This window comes from Lichenostomus cassidix, chromosome 6, assembly GCF_008360975.1.
Source record: "Lichenostomus cassidix isolate B80296 chromosome 6, HeHo_3.0, whole genome shotgun sequence".
Lineage (NCBI taxonomy): Eukaryota > Metazoa > Chordata > Aves > Passeriformes > Meliphagidae > Lichenostomus > Lichenostomus cassidix.
The window spans coordinates 8473621-8487309 of record NC_139487.1 but is presented as its reverse complement, the minus strand read 5'-3'; the positions used below and the strand labels follow the sequence as shown (position 1 = coordinate 8487309).

Here is a 13689-nt window from a genome sequence, read left to right as displayed (position 1 = left end):
ATATTTTTTTCCCCCCTATAGATACATGGAACAATGTATGATTTCAATTTGCTGCTCAAAAAAAGAGTGTTTTCCTCCCCCCCCCACATTTATTAAAACTGAAAGGGTTATTTTGCGTTAGTTCATTGTGCTGTTTGATTTTTGTTTCTAGTCTCTTCAGCTCAGGGAGTGGATATGGCGGTGTAGTTTTTTTGAGTGAGGAAAATTTTTCTCTATGAATAAACAAAAAGCCCCACATTTCTTCAGAACTCCTGAATAGTAGTGTATTTTGTGCATCTTAAGCCTGCAGACTATGCCAGTTTAACAAAAGTTGCTTACGTTTAATGCATAATCTAAAGTTACTTGAAAAGTCAGTGCGTCTTTCTAAAGTCATTACATGATTTATTTGGATTTTGTAGGAATTTGGCTTATTTTTGTGATAAATGAGTTTATATCATTTTCATTGGGGCCACCCTTTAAACTGTGGAAAAATCATGCATAATGATATAAATTTTGGGCCATATTTATTTAACATCTTTTTTGTCTGCATCTCCTTTAAGGAAAACCAACATTTTATGTGTTCTTGAGGAAGAGTTTGTGTGGCTGATGATTCAACTAAGAATATTTTTAAAAATACTTCTTTTAAATGCCTAAATGCATATCGCATTGTTTTGGTGGTGCTGGAGGAAACTAGAAAATAAATATAAGGGGTGGCTGCCCAGGAACAAGAGGTGACAGCACAGATTTAGTGAATACTTCATTTGTTTTATTTTGCTTCCATCCTAAATGATTCACTTAGTCCTCCGCCTAAATATAATTCTTCCAAATTAGCCAGGAGTCATCTTTCCCTCTGGCCAGATGGGGTGTCTTTTCCATGGATATCTGAAGGCAAGCCTTCATCTTTTCCTCTTCTGACGGACTGTTGAGGCGCCCAGCTTTTATTTGGAGGGAAAATGGTTGCAGCAGTCTTGCTGTCTCCAGGACCTTGTGCCATCAGAGAAGCAAAAAGGAGAATTATCGATAGGGGTGCCGAATCCTGGGAGGGAGGGTTTCTTTCCCGGCTCTCTAGGAGGGATTTGGAAAGAGCCATAATCCTGGGTTAGGAGTAATTTGTTACAGCAAGATGATACTTGAGTGGCAGGAGGATTCTGGCAGAGGCAGCAAGAGGGTTTTATTCAGAGGAGTAGCTGGTCTCACAGAAGGTCAGTCTGACACAAATCCTACCCCAGCCCACAAGTTTTGTTTCTCAGCCAGCACAATTAGCTGAGGGGACTCTCGACCTCTTTTACATCTTTCAAAGACATCTCCACACATCTGAGCTAAAAGATTACAGCAAGGAATGTGGACCAGGATATGATGCAGTGGAAAGTTTTTTTTCCAAGTCAGGCCTTTCTGAAAAACAAAATAACCTCAGCAGAAACCTTCCCAGTTTCTCTTAGGAGTTCAGAATATTGCTGGTTCCAGTCTTATCTCCAGGACTTTTTCCTGAGGTTGCCTTAAGGTTACATTTTTGTGTTAACTTAAAAAAAAAAAAAAAAAAAAAAAAAAAGACAAAACTTACCACCCCTAGGGAAACAGAATTTTGCAAGTTCTTGGTTTTCATGAGGGCCTGAAACCCTTGGAGCCATCTATTCTGCAGTTACCCCTTGTTGCATTGAAGACCCAATCACACATGGAAACCACAAGGGAGGCGACAGGAAATTTGGTATGAAATTTGCTGGGTTTACTAGAGAGTGGCTCCCGGCAGTTCACCCAGAATTGCTACATCGACAGGAATTTTTGTGGTAGTGATTAGAGTCATGAGTTTCACTTACCCAACAGTGGAAGAAAATATGACTCTTTCAGTAAAACCCTCTTAGGCTGTGTTACAATAATGAGCAAACTGCTAAATTTTCTTGTAGCACCTTTACTCAATGATCTCACCCACCTGTGCCACTCATTCACAGGTGCTTCACAAGATCTGAGATGAGAATTTGGATCAAAGAGTGAAGAAACCCCTCCCAAGGAAGATAGTTCAGGAGGCCCCTTTGGAGGGGTATCTGTCTTGCAGAGCATCTTTTTACTGTCTTGCCTTTGTCATGCTTCCGCTGGCTTTTGATAGCTGGAGGTGCCAAACACTTTACAAATCAACCCTTTTTTGGCCAAAAGAGGGCTGGCATTAGATATTAGGAAGAAATTCTTTCCTGTGAGGGTGGTGAGGGACTGGCACAGGTTGCCCAGGGAATTATGGATGCCCCATCCAGGGTCAGACTGGATGGGGCTCTGAGCAGCCTGGTCTCAGTGTCCTTGCTCATGGCAGGAAAGTTGGAACTTGGATGATCTTGAAGGCCCCTTCCGGCTGAAACCATTCTCTGATTTTATGACTGAAGCAGGACAGAGTTTTACAAAGATAGGCCTCCTTATGGTTTTGGGTTTTTTTTTTTTTTTAACCTTCATGCAAATATATGCAGTGGAAAATTGTGCCAGTTCAACATCATGGTCATGTAGCGATGAATTCCCTGATGGGCTTCACCACCAGAGTACTGAAGGAACCTGGTTGATGCTTCCCATAATTAGGAAACATGTAGCTCCCATTCCAAACTCCAAATGGTGGAAGTGAAGGGAAAGATAGGGGCAGGTTTGGAGGGCACCCTTTGCTCCTTGCACAACTGTGCTGTGCTGTGCTGCAGATCTGTGTGTGGTGAGAGGGGAGCAGCACAGGGCAGACATGTTCTGCAACATTAAAGCAGAACCAAGCTGGATGACCACTGAGCACTGTTATTCTGTAGGGCTTTTCTTCTTGCTTTTCCTTTTAAAAAAAGTTCTAAAAAGTAGTTGCAAAGCTTAAAGTTACAGCCCCTCCTTCACAAATAGAGCTATGGTCTTACCAGAGTTGGAAGGTTTTAAAGGAGGCAAGGTTCCCCTGGAGCAGCCCTTCTGTTACAATGGAGGTAGTTCAGTGCCATGATCTCTGTCTCTAACATGCTGTCAGATATCTTTACTGTCTTGATTTGAAGGGGAGGAAAGGAATTATATTTTATAGACCATAAAATGCATTCTTGGACTTCATGCAAGCACTAGTTACCAATTGTTCTCACTCTCTGGGAGATTGCCAGGATGAGAAGTTGTTTGTCTGTACATCAAATTGTTGGGTCGGTCTTGGAGGCTGGTTAAACTTCGAGTCTAAGCAAGTGGTACCTACAGAAACTTTCTTCAGCTTTTATGACTGTCCCATTCTTTATCTAGGGGAAGCTATGCTTAAGTGCAACAGAACAGGTTACAGAGAAAATTTTGGGAAAACAGCTTAAAAATGAAGTTTTTGGTTTGGTTTGGTTTTTTTGGCTTAAAGTAGATAAAATGCTTGTTCTTGTACCTCGACTGAAATTATGCAATTATTTATGCCTGCCTTTTGGAGCAGCTCTTTGTAGATGTCTGAATAGTCCTCAGCCAACATGCTGATTTGTGCACTGAGGATTGTGGGGTCTTTCACATTAAATGTGAAAAAAAGTAGTGGTACTTTCCCAAGCTCCACCCAGGATTGAGAAATATTGCCTGCAGTTAGTTTGCAGAGATACCATGTGAACTGCAGAAAGTAATGCTGTACTTCTGTGTCACATGAACACTCTTCCTCTTATAAAGTTAAAAAAATTATTTTAAATTCCTGAAGAAGCTGATTAGCCTTTACTTTGCTTCTTTGTGCTCTGTGTCAGTATCCTAGAACTCAACTGCAGCCTACCGACCTTGCCTTCAGTAGAAGCAAAAAACCTGTTTTACTTCAATATTGCAGTAGAACTCATGGCAAGAATGCCTTTCATCCACATCAGAATGAGCAAATAATTATCTGCATTTGCTTGAACTTTCATAGGCAATAATTTTTGAGGAAGCTTCTGGTTATTCTCTTCAGCTCTCTCCCATGGCAGCCTCCTCTGCACCCTTATCAGTGTGTACAGAAAACCCGTGTGAGTGGGGGTGATGCCTGGCAGTAGCAATGGGATGGAGCTGTTCTATTGCATCTCTTCTGGGATGCAGGAGAAGAGCTGTGCACACTCTTCTGGGATGCAGGAGAAGAACCTGGAGATTAGGTCAGGAGGAAGCACAGGATCTGCTCTGTCTGGGATGTTCTCACATGTCCAGTCAGGAGAACTGCAGGTGATGGGGCTCAAGCTGTTGCTTTGTGCCTTATCCTACTCCAGAATGGGCATACTCCTTGCCCATCACCTTAGTTTGTTCCGTGCCTTCAGTGAGACAGCTCCAGATCCCAGGGTTTCTGCTTTCAGGCATCCTTCCTTTGAGATGATCTTGGCCTGTTTAACACATTTCTCTGACTTTCAGCCTGTGGAGGACTCAGCTGTCTCGGTTTTCTGCCCTAACAGCACTTCAGCAATATGACAAAGGCAAAGACAAAATACAGAAATGGGCAACTCAAGGTCCCTGTGTCAGGGTCTCCTGTGTATTACTGTAAAGGAAGGAGACAAGGTCACTCAAATTCTCAATAATGGGAAAATTTAAGGACATTTTAAATTTGGAAGAGAACTTAATGCCTTATGTGTACGTGTCAATGCAGGTACTTGACACTTATCAGTTCCTGGTTTTGTGCCACTTTTCCCTTATTTATGTATTTTACGTAATAATTTATTTTTGTGATGTTGCAATAGTGTTAAGAATCTGTCAGAAAAAAAAAGTGGAAATATATGATAAATATTTTCCATGTTTTACAATTTTATGCTTTAATTTCTTGAATGCTGTGGGGAAATCTTTTGTGTGGAATGGATCGGTCTCACTGAAATCAACCTTGCTGCTTTTGTTTTGAGCAGCTCCCCTGTGCCTCGTGGTGGTGCATTACATATTCTGTAGAAGGGCTCAGCATCGTGGGTGGTGTCCATTACTTCTCATACAAAAAATTCCAGACATTGCAGATCTGCAAGAAATAGGAGGCCCTTTTAAAGTTCCTTCAACAGCCTTCTTTGGTTATTTAAAATAAATCCTCCAGATTTTGCTCTCACACAGCACACCTCTACAAACAAGGTGATAACTGAAGACCAAAAATAAGGGGTCAAGGTAAATTAAGCAGTGGAGCAGAAGCTGAGGGTCTGCATTTAAATCTTCAGAGGCTTTGCTTTTAATGTAAGTGGGGACATTAGTAGGTGACAGACCTTTCTTTGTAGGTACCAAGATGAGTATCCTCTTGCAATTATTTTTCTTGTCTGTAGAGATCAATTATGGTCTTGTTAATCTGTCTTCATTGCTGTTGACTTCCCCATAAATATCAGCCATCCCCTCAGTGTTGTAATCTCCTGTATTGCTACTGGATTATCCCTGGTTAAAATTTGTCTAGATGCTCCCTCCCAGAAGAGCTGCTAACTAAATATTGGAGAAACTCCTGACCTTCAAGTTGACATCCAGGTGTGTATTTCCACGTGATTCTGCCATGCTGTCCAAGGGAGAAGCTAACTGCAAAACTAGGATCAGGAATATTTCTATTTGAGATCCAGGGAGAAAATGCAGACTTTGGAGGTGTGGTCCAATGGTTAGGGGAGATACTGGAGACCAGTGGCATCAAGCTGACTCCAGGAGCCCTGCTGCTGCTTCTTTCAGTTCCTGGGAGCTAATAAGCACCAGCTGCAGGAAACCTGAGCTGGAAAGCATTATGCAGCTTTCCCTCTGTTTAAAAATATGGCCTTTTTTTTTTCTTACTGTGTTTATGTTTTTATATGTTGTACAACATCACTTGTAGGGCATTCTAGCAGTGAAAACAATAGTGTGACAAGGGGACAGGTTCAGGTTGGACAGTGGTGCAGGAAACACCTGTGAACTCAGAGCCATCCTTTCCTTCGTGGTTGCACCGCTGCAAGCGCAGCCCCGGCCTTTGGGGCAGCTGCTGGCCCTGAGTAAGAGCTCCCAGCAAACTCCTCTAGTGCTGGTTGTGAAGTTCAGTTGCTGTTGACCGACTCTGGTGTGAAAACTTGGAAAGATCTGCTCAGGAAGGTGGCTGCTTTGGGGGGTGGCCACGCAGAGCTGCTCTTGGCAGGTCTGTGCTTTGTGGGACCCTCTGGTTGTAGATGGGATGTGTGGATGTGTAGGAAGGTTCCTGGGGTTTTTTGTTCCCTTCTACAGAAAAAAATATGGGCCTTTCAAATCATTTGCCTTTCCCTTGTGCTGACAATTTAACAGCCTTTTTAAAAGCTTTGGTTTCTCTCAAGTACGCTCGCCCCATACTTGTTTTAATTCTTGTGTGGAGGCCTGGAGCTTAACAATTATTTTGCTTAAGCTCTCTGAGACTTGCCATAAAACTTTTTTTTTTTTTTTTTTTTAAATGCACACATGCTAATGATCCCCATCAGATCATATTGTTAAACAGGGAATAAAGTACTTGCACCATGATGACATTATTTTAAAAAAATGTTAAAAGCAGGCCAGCAGAGCCCATTTCAACAGTTTTGTTCTGAAATAATTTGCACAGATTTGTTAGAGTTAATTTGTTGAAAAGTTCAGTGTTTGTACAGGCAAGTCCTGATTTCCACACTGAGACACAAGAAGAAGCAGGAGAGGAGTGAGTGTCCAGCCTTTGCAGGAGCAGGATGGTGGGAACTTCACTCCCTCTTACCATTCTCCTCCCTCCCAGCTGCCTGGTGCAGGAATGTAAAAGCAGTGTCAGAAGGCTGGGAAAGTCAGCTTTGGATTTTTGTGGACTCCTTGCAAATCAGAGGAACTGTCTGGCTCAAATCTGCATTTAGGGCCAAGAGAAGAGGATTTCCTGCTATTTACTTGCTTGAGGAAGGAAAGGATTTACCTCTGCTGTAGCAGGACTGAATTTTTCTCTTTTTTAATAAGAGTACCGCAGCGCAGGGCAGCAGTAGCAAATCTGCGAGAGCAATCACTGCTCTCCCTCTTCTTCCCCGTGGTGATCCAACTCCCCCCTGCCCAAGCATCCTCCTGCCGCAGCTCCCAGCCCCAGCAAGGGCTTGGCATGTCCTGCACTGTGAAAGAGGGAGTTGTGCAGGGGCGGCTGCTGCGACGTCGCTCCCCGGGCTCGGCCGCCATCTGGATCCAGTTAGCTCTCTCGGCAGTAGGGCTGAGTCTCATTTCCTCCAACCAGTAATGTTATATAGGCAGTGATCCTGTTCTGCCCTAACATAATTGAAAATTATGTGTATTGTAGACTCGCAGCGCTGAAATGTAGACTTGTAAAAATCTGTGGCTCAGGTAGCCTGTGGAGATTGAATTTGGCACACAATGAAGCTTTTATGTAAAGTAAGAATTATAAGCCACCACATCAATATTGTGTTACAGGCATGACAATTCTTGGACGAGGAGGCCTTGAGTCAGGCTCGTCACCTTAAACAATGCTAATATTTCATACTTTATCAACAGGGCTGGCATTTTGAAGCCAGCAAATTTGACTTTTTTTGCTTTTGCAAACATCCTGCCGTCGAGGCTGTGGGTTCACTAGCTTGACATGGGCATTGGCTGTGGGCTCTGGCCCCTTCTGCTTATCTGACAGACAGAACATCTTGCCCTTGGCGGGGCTGGGAGGCTGCTCTGGATCCTGGCCACTTGGTAGAGCTCATGGAAGTTGCTTTATCAACCCCTGTGCATTACTGCTTTCCCTTGGGTCTGGTTATTTGGTTTTATTTTGTCTCCCACTGGTGTATTATCCACTGGTAGGAATGGAAGCTGTCCATGTCTGTGCTTGTGTGCAAAACTGAGCCCTCTGGGTTTGGACTGTTCCTGCTGGGCTTCATGTGCATGTCCAAGAGAAGCTGTTTGTGCTTTAGCCTTTGCACTGTAAGACTTCTTGGATCCTCTTTGCCAGGGGTTGGTAAGAGAAGGCCTTTAGTGAGAGTCCAGACTAAGGGTTTTAAAAGGAGAAAAACAAAGTGTAACAGTGAGATCTTCTGAAATGTTCATCTTGCCCTTAGGTCAGCCTGGTGTAGGAGCTGAAAGTATGCTCTGAAAGCACAGGCTGTTGTGGGATAGAGGTGGAGAGGGAGCAACCATGCCTTCTTGCTCTGTTTCTTCTAATGGAATTTATTGCTAGTAAAAACCAGCCAAACTGACAGTCCTGAAGGCTGTGTAATCCCTACAATAATTACTGACTGGATGGGGTCTGCTGTGAGCTCACCCCTGCTGCTTGTCAGTGCCTCTGTCTGCCCTTGGGGCAGTGTCAGAGAAGCCCACGTGTTTCTTGGCCTGTCTTTTAGGACAGCTGCTGACCTGAGCTCCTCACAGGTTGTCGTGGTTGTAGGGATATTCCAGGGTTGCTCGTGACTGTGGAACGGTTGTGGAAAAATGAAGGTGATGGGTTTATTTTTGTGGGTAACAGCTGGGTGGCTGTTTCCTGAAAAGCCACTGTTTGAGCTGTCATGTTCTTGTAGGGGCTTCAGCTGTGGCTTCCTTGGAAGAAGGGAAAAATTCTTCACTGGTTGTCTGGAAAACCTGAGGAAGCCAATAGTAGCTGTCACACATCAGGACCCTTTCTGCAAATTTGTGTGCCCCTCTATGGGGTGGCGTTTCGATTGCTGTCTAAGAAAACTGATGGACTTTTGAAAATGTAGCAGTTGACTTGTGTAATAGTGCCATCTGCAAATCTGAAATGTATCAGATTTCCCCTCAAGTTAAAAAGCTCTCAGTTGGCTTAGGCTTTGGGTCCAAATTCTGTGCACTCGGGTTGCATTTTTACGCACTTTTTTGAAACCACAAAGGGTTAGAAAGTTGCTTTAACATCATCTCAACTTTAAAATTTATGTTGTGGTCACATATATTGAAGAGCAGGGATTTGATGCAAGTGATCAAATATCTGGAGGCTTAAAATCGAGTTGTAAGAGTTAGAAATGTCGCTTATGGGTAGTCTAGGTCTGGTTTGTTTGGGTTTTATTTCTTGTTTTTAAGAAGTGCTGAAACATTCTGGTCCACATTGCACAAATCCCAAATGTGAACATGAATAAGAACAAGACTTCTTGGAACTTGAGGAACTCATATGGGGCACAAATCCAGAGTATGGGTTTGTTTATTTGCATTCCAGTAGCTTGGAAAACTCAGAGCCCTCCAAGTGATGGGAATTGGTAACACATCCTCCTGCTGGCTTCTGCTTTTTGGGTACCTCAGTGCCCAGAGTCTTGCAGCAAACAGGCCTTGCATGTGAGCAAATGTTTTGCATGCATGAGCAAATGTGATAGTGATGTGCTGAAAGCATGGAACCAGATCTCCTTCCTTCCTTCGTGGAGATTCAGATACAGCTTCCGTTGCTTGCCTGGAGTGGCAGGGGCTGTTTGTGCATGGTGGTTCTTCGAGATTACTTACTTAAAAAAAAAAAAAAAAGAAGAAGGAATGGGTAAACATAACTGTTTCTCTAGGTATTTTCTAGGAATAGATCTGTCAGGTCAGCCAGAGTCTACTTCTAAATAGGAGCCTCTGCAGTGGCCTGATCTATGTGTGCAGCTGCTTTTCTTAGTTCTGGGAGGTGGCTGGAGGTATGTGGCTGTACACATTTCTTCCAGCACGATACAGGGCTTTTAGAAGTCCTGTACTGTTTAATTACTATTAAATTAACGGGGACAGTGCAGCACCGTGCAGAGAGAAAAGCTTGGGCTGAAATTATATTTAGATGTGTGGTGCAGAAGTTCGTTTGGGATAACTAATTTCTCTGTGGGCCTGCTCTTGATCAGAGTTGAGCACTTCTAGTGCAGGAATCTGAAGGTTTTTGGGTTTTGAATCAACACCTCCTTACGCTGCAGACATGGCACCTGTGTGCATTCAGCCTGTCTGCCTGTTGCAGTGCCACAGAGAAATTCTGGCTGTCCCTGAGCCAGGGTTCTCTGACAGAAGATAAGCAAGAAGAAAATAACCCGTAGTGGCTTCCAGAAATGGTGAAAAGTAGGGAAAATAGGTGCTAAGACCCAGCAATGCTGGGTCTTTTTGGGGTAGAGCTCTGTCTTTAGGACTCACACAGCACTGGGGAGTTGGAGCAGTTGACTTGGTGCATTTGCTGAAAGAAGGCTGACAGATGACCCATTCAATAATGAGATCATATTCTTAAATCATTATATGTTTTCCCTCTCCTGACACTGATAGCCACCTTTTCCCTTGTCCCATCCTCTCCATGGTTATGTTATTTTGTTTCTTGGTGGGCTTTATTCTACTTCTAGATACGTTATAATTAGTAAAACTAATGTAATACTGTCTTTGCAATCTGTTTTATTTTCTTATTCCTGAACTGTAACACAGTGGTATGAAATTTGTTAGTTCTGCAAAGATTTTGTCTCCACAAACATGTAAGGTTGTCTTAATTTTTGTTTCAGTTCCTTGCATAAGTTTTAATTTATACTTTTTTATCCATGTTACCTAAGATTTGTTATTTTTTTTTTGCCTTTCTTTTCTGAACTCATTTTTCTTTTCCCATTTTTGTTTCCTCCATCCAGTATCTGCAGATGAAATGGCCACTGCTTGATGTTCAGGCAGGGAGCCTTCAGAGTAGACAAGCCCTCAAGGATGCTAGGTCTCCATCTCCAGCACACATTGTTGTAAGTAAACACAGAAAGATGTTCTTCCTTTGTTTAAAAAAAAAAAACAAGCTTCTGGTAAAAGGAGGGAATACTTTTGCTATCGCTGGGCTGTTTATGAAATTATCATCCATGTGCCTTGCAGGAGACTAGGGAGTAAAAAATGCTCTAAATTTACACACTGCAGAATTACTTAGTGGCAGTGGAGTCCAATCAGGCTGGTTTACACATCTGACAGTGTTGAAGTGAAGGGAGTGAAGAGACTGTCTGGAAAGCATTAGAAAAATCAAAACCAAGCCTGTACTTGAAGAAATTTTTTCTTATTGTAAAATCTTGGATGATAGTTTGTGAGTCAGTCAGAATTTTACCTGGGTGAAGGCTCCAAAGAGCCAAGTTCAACAAAGCACATCCCTTTGTGTTGTGATGACTTCTCATTTAGTATAAACAGTGTTATCAAACGTTTACTACTACCTGCAAAATATCAAACTCTCTTTATAATGAGTAGTATTTTTAAAAATGGCTTTATTTGTTAACTTCTAACTTAAATTTTCAATTCTTGGTTAATGTTTTTCCATGCTTCTATTGTGAAAACAACGTTGAGTTTGCAATGTTCTGCACAAATTTACATGAGAGTGGTTTAAGGGTTAATTTTACTTTCTAGAATAGCATCCATAGAGATCTAGAAGGAAATTGTTTATGTGGTGATCTGCAAGACAGGTGATACACAGTGGCCCATCCTCACCCATAGTGTCAGTGCCATCTGTGGTTAAGGAGCATCTTAGCTCTGACTGTTCATCTGGGAGATTTGTCTCTAGAGAAGATGACATGTAGTGGGTTAGAATATTTATTCTGAAATAATTCATCATGAAGTTGAGCATATTTTTTAAAAAAAACTTTTTTATAACCATTCGATGATAATGTCAATACCAGGAAAAGAAACTCTGCTCATTCTTTATTTTTTGCTCTGTAGTCTAAAGCTGACATAACTGGTAGATCACCCAAGGCACAAATTGGATTTGCTAGAAATCTCAAATCATACTAAACATTTTGAGGAACTTCTTTTTCCCTTGTTGTCTCTTTAAATTGAGAATAGTCAGCCCTTTGCGATGAGTGTCGTAGTTCTTCATTTAAAAAGAAGAAAATATCTCCTATGTTTTAGAATCCACAGCTTCTAAACCATCCCTCAATCCATCAGAGAGCAATTTGAACAAGACTAGTATTTGCCCAGTTGATACCTAGTGCTGGCTGCTTCAACTTTTTCAGAATGATTTTGCTTTCTTCTTCCTGTCCACTTGGGCTGTCACTGGAGGAAGAGATCAGAGAAAAGATGTGTGGCTGGTTATTCAGAAATCTACAGTCATCAAAACCTGCCATCATCTTACCCTTAATAAGAAATGAGCTAGAGAAACTTTCCTGTTTTAATTCTTTTCTTTTTGCTGCTGTGCTAGAGGACTGACATGATGGGTGCGAATGTTCCCAGAGCTCTGACGTGGTGGAGTGGTGTCAGGCTCACAGGAAAAGATGGAGAGGGAGCAGGAGGCTTCTCCTGGGTGGTTGCAGCTGGGGAGGGCAAGGCTGAGCTTGGGATCACCTGAGCTTCCCAGTGCTCAGCATCCTCTGTCCCTAAGCCTCCTGCCCTGCCTTTAAAACCCAAAGCAGCTTATGGTACCAGGGGTTGGCTGGGGTCTCAGTTCCCCTGACTCTCTCCAGCCTTTCCACCCACGTGTGGGCGAGGTGGAGACGAGTGGTCAACAAACTATACAAAAAGGGTTCAAAAATCACAATCATATTGGAAAATGAAGCAAAACCTGCTTCCAGGGAGGCCGAGGTTGATCTGCTTTGTATTTTGACCATTTATGGGGTTCTTATGGGTCTCTTTAAAAGCTGTTTCACTCTGCTGTTCAATAAAAAGCATATTTACCATAGCAACCACTTAGGCCATGAGGAACATATACTACCTCCGAGATGGAGGCCACCTTCCGAAAGAGCCACAGCTGGCATTTGTAATGTGATCTTTTGTGCTACTTACAATGTTGGAGGGAGAAGAGGCGGAGGGAGGGAGTGAGGGGGAGAGCAGTGGGTTTTTGGGAAAGGGGGGGGGGAAGGTTCTGCAAGGTTTAATGTTTATTTCTAGCAGCAAACTGTTTTGCCTTGTTCTGTTAAAATATATAAATAAGGGGCAGCTTTTTCCACCCTTTTTCCTGGCACCGACCCCAGGCCACATTAATTTTGTGGAGTGAAAATGGTCTTATTTTTTGGTAAATAAAGTTAGAGCGGGTAATGGCATTCGGGGGAGATAAAGTGGCTGCAGATGCCAGTTGGCCTGGGATGTGTCAGGCATCTCTGGTGTCCCTGCTGCTGCTGCTGTGCCTGCCCACAGCACCTGGGACCTGGCTGCTCTTGCACAAGGCTCCAAACCCACTTCTGCAGTTGTGAAAACACAATCTTTTTGTGGAACAGTGATGGATATTTCATAGGCATGCTGATGTTTCTGTGTCAGTGTAATGTGTAGGGGTAGAAACTGGTACTCTACCCTTGTTGCTGTGTCTAGTCTACCCATCAAGGGTACCTGTGCCAGTTTTTCATCTTCAAATCAGTTGGGCTGCCCTGAAGATCTGTAGGAAAATGCTAACACCTGCAAATCACTTCTTATCTTTCCCCTATCTCTGAAATCAGGATTTGAGGCTAATCTTCATAGCTGGATTACAAAGAGAGGAAAGGAGAGTGTGGGGGCTTGGGTTTTTTCCCCCGTCTTGATTTTTCTTCTTATTTCTTTTTTTTTTTTTTTTTAACTTTCCTAATTTTTTTTCACTTTCTTTTTTCTCCCCCCCTTTTTTTTCCTTCCTTTTTTTTCCCCTTTCCCTTTTTTACCACTTTTCTCAGTGCTTTACTGTGACAACCACAAGCTCTGTGTCAGCCTTTACTGCAGCCTTTACTCCCAGCTCTGATGAAACTCCCCTTAGGAGTTCAGTTAATGACTCAAGGCTGCATAACATGGCCGTCTGTAATGTCTTAAGTAAAATCTGTTCTGTTTGTCAGCCATCCTCCTTTCAGATTTGTTTAAGGACATTAAGTTAAGACTACAAAAATTGAAGCAAAAGACCAGCATGAATAATTTGGCTGGATTGCTGCCCCCAGTGCCGAGGGCTGGGTTAATACTGTTTTTTCATGGTGCTTGAGAGAGTCTCCAAGGCCCATAATGAGAAACAGAATATTAAACTGAAATTATGTT

The 13689-nt window shown here is 42.7% G+C and overlaps 1 protein-coding gene across 14 annotated transcripts in view; it reads left to right on the top strand.

Annotated features, from left to right (window-relative positions):
* Nucleotides 1-13689, top strand: part of TCF7L2 (transcription factor 7 like 2) — a 171266-nt gene that overhangs the window by 51550 nt on the left and 106027 nt on the right. For 12 of the 14 annotated variants that reach the window (XM_085064830.1, XM_085064834.1, XM_085064831.1 and 9 more), the window contains one exon: nt 10377-10478. The exons of the other annotated variants lie outside the window; for them this stretch is intronic. In XM_085064830.1, the coding sequence (XP_084920956.1) occupies nt 10377-10478 (102 nt within the window). The remainder of the gene's footprint in view (nt 1-10376; nt 10479-13689) is intronic. 14 annotated transcript variants of the gene reach the window in all.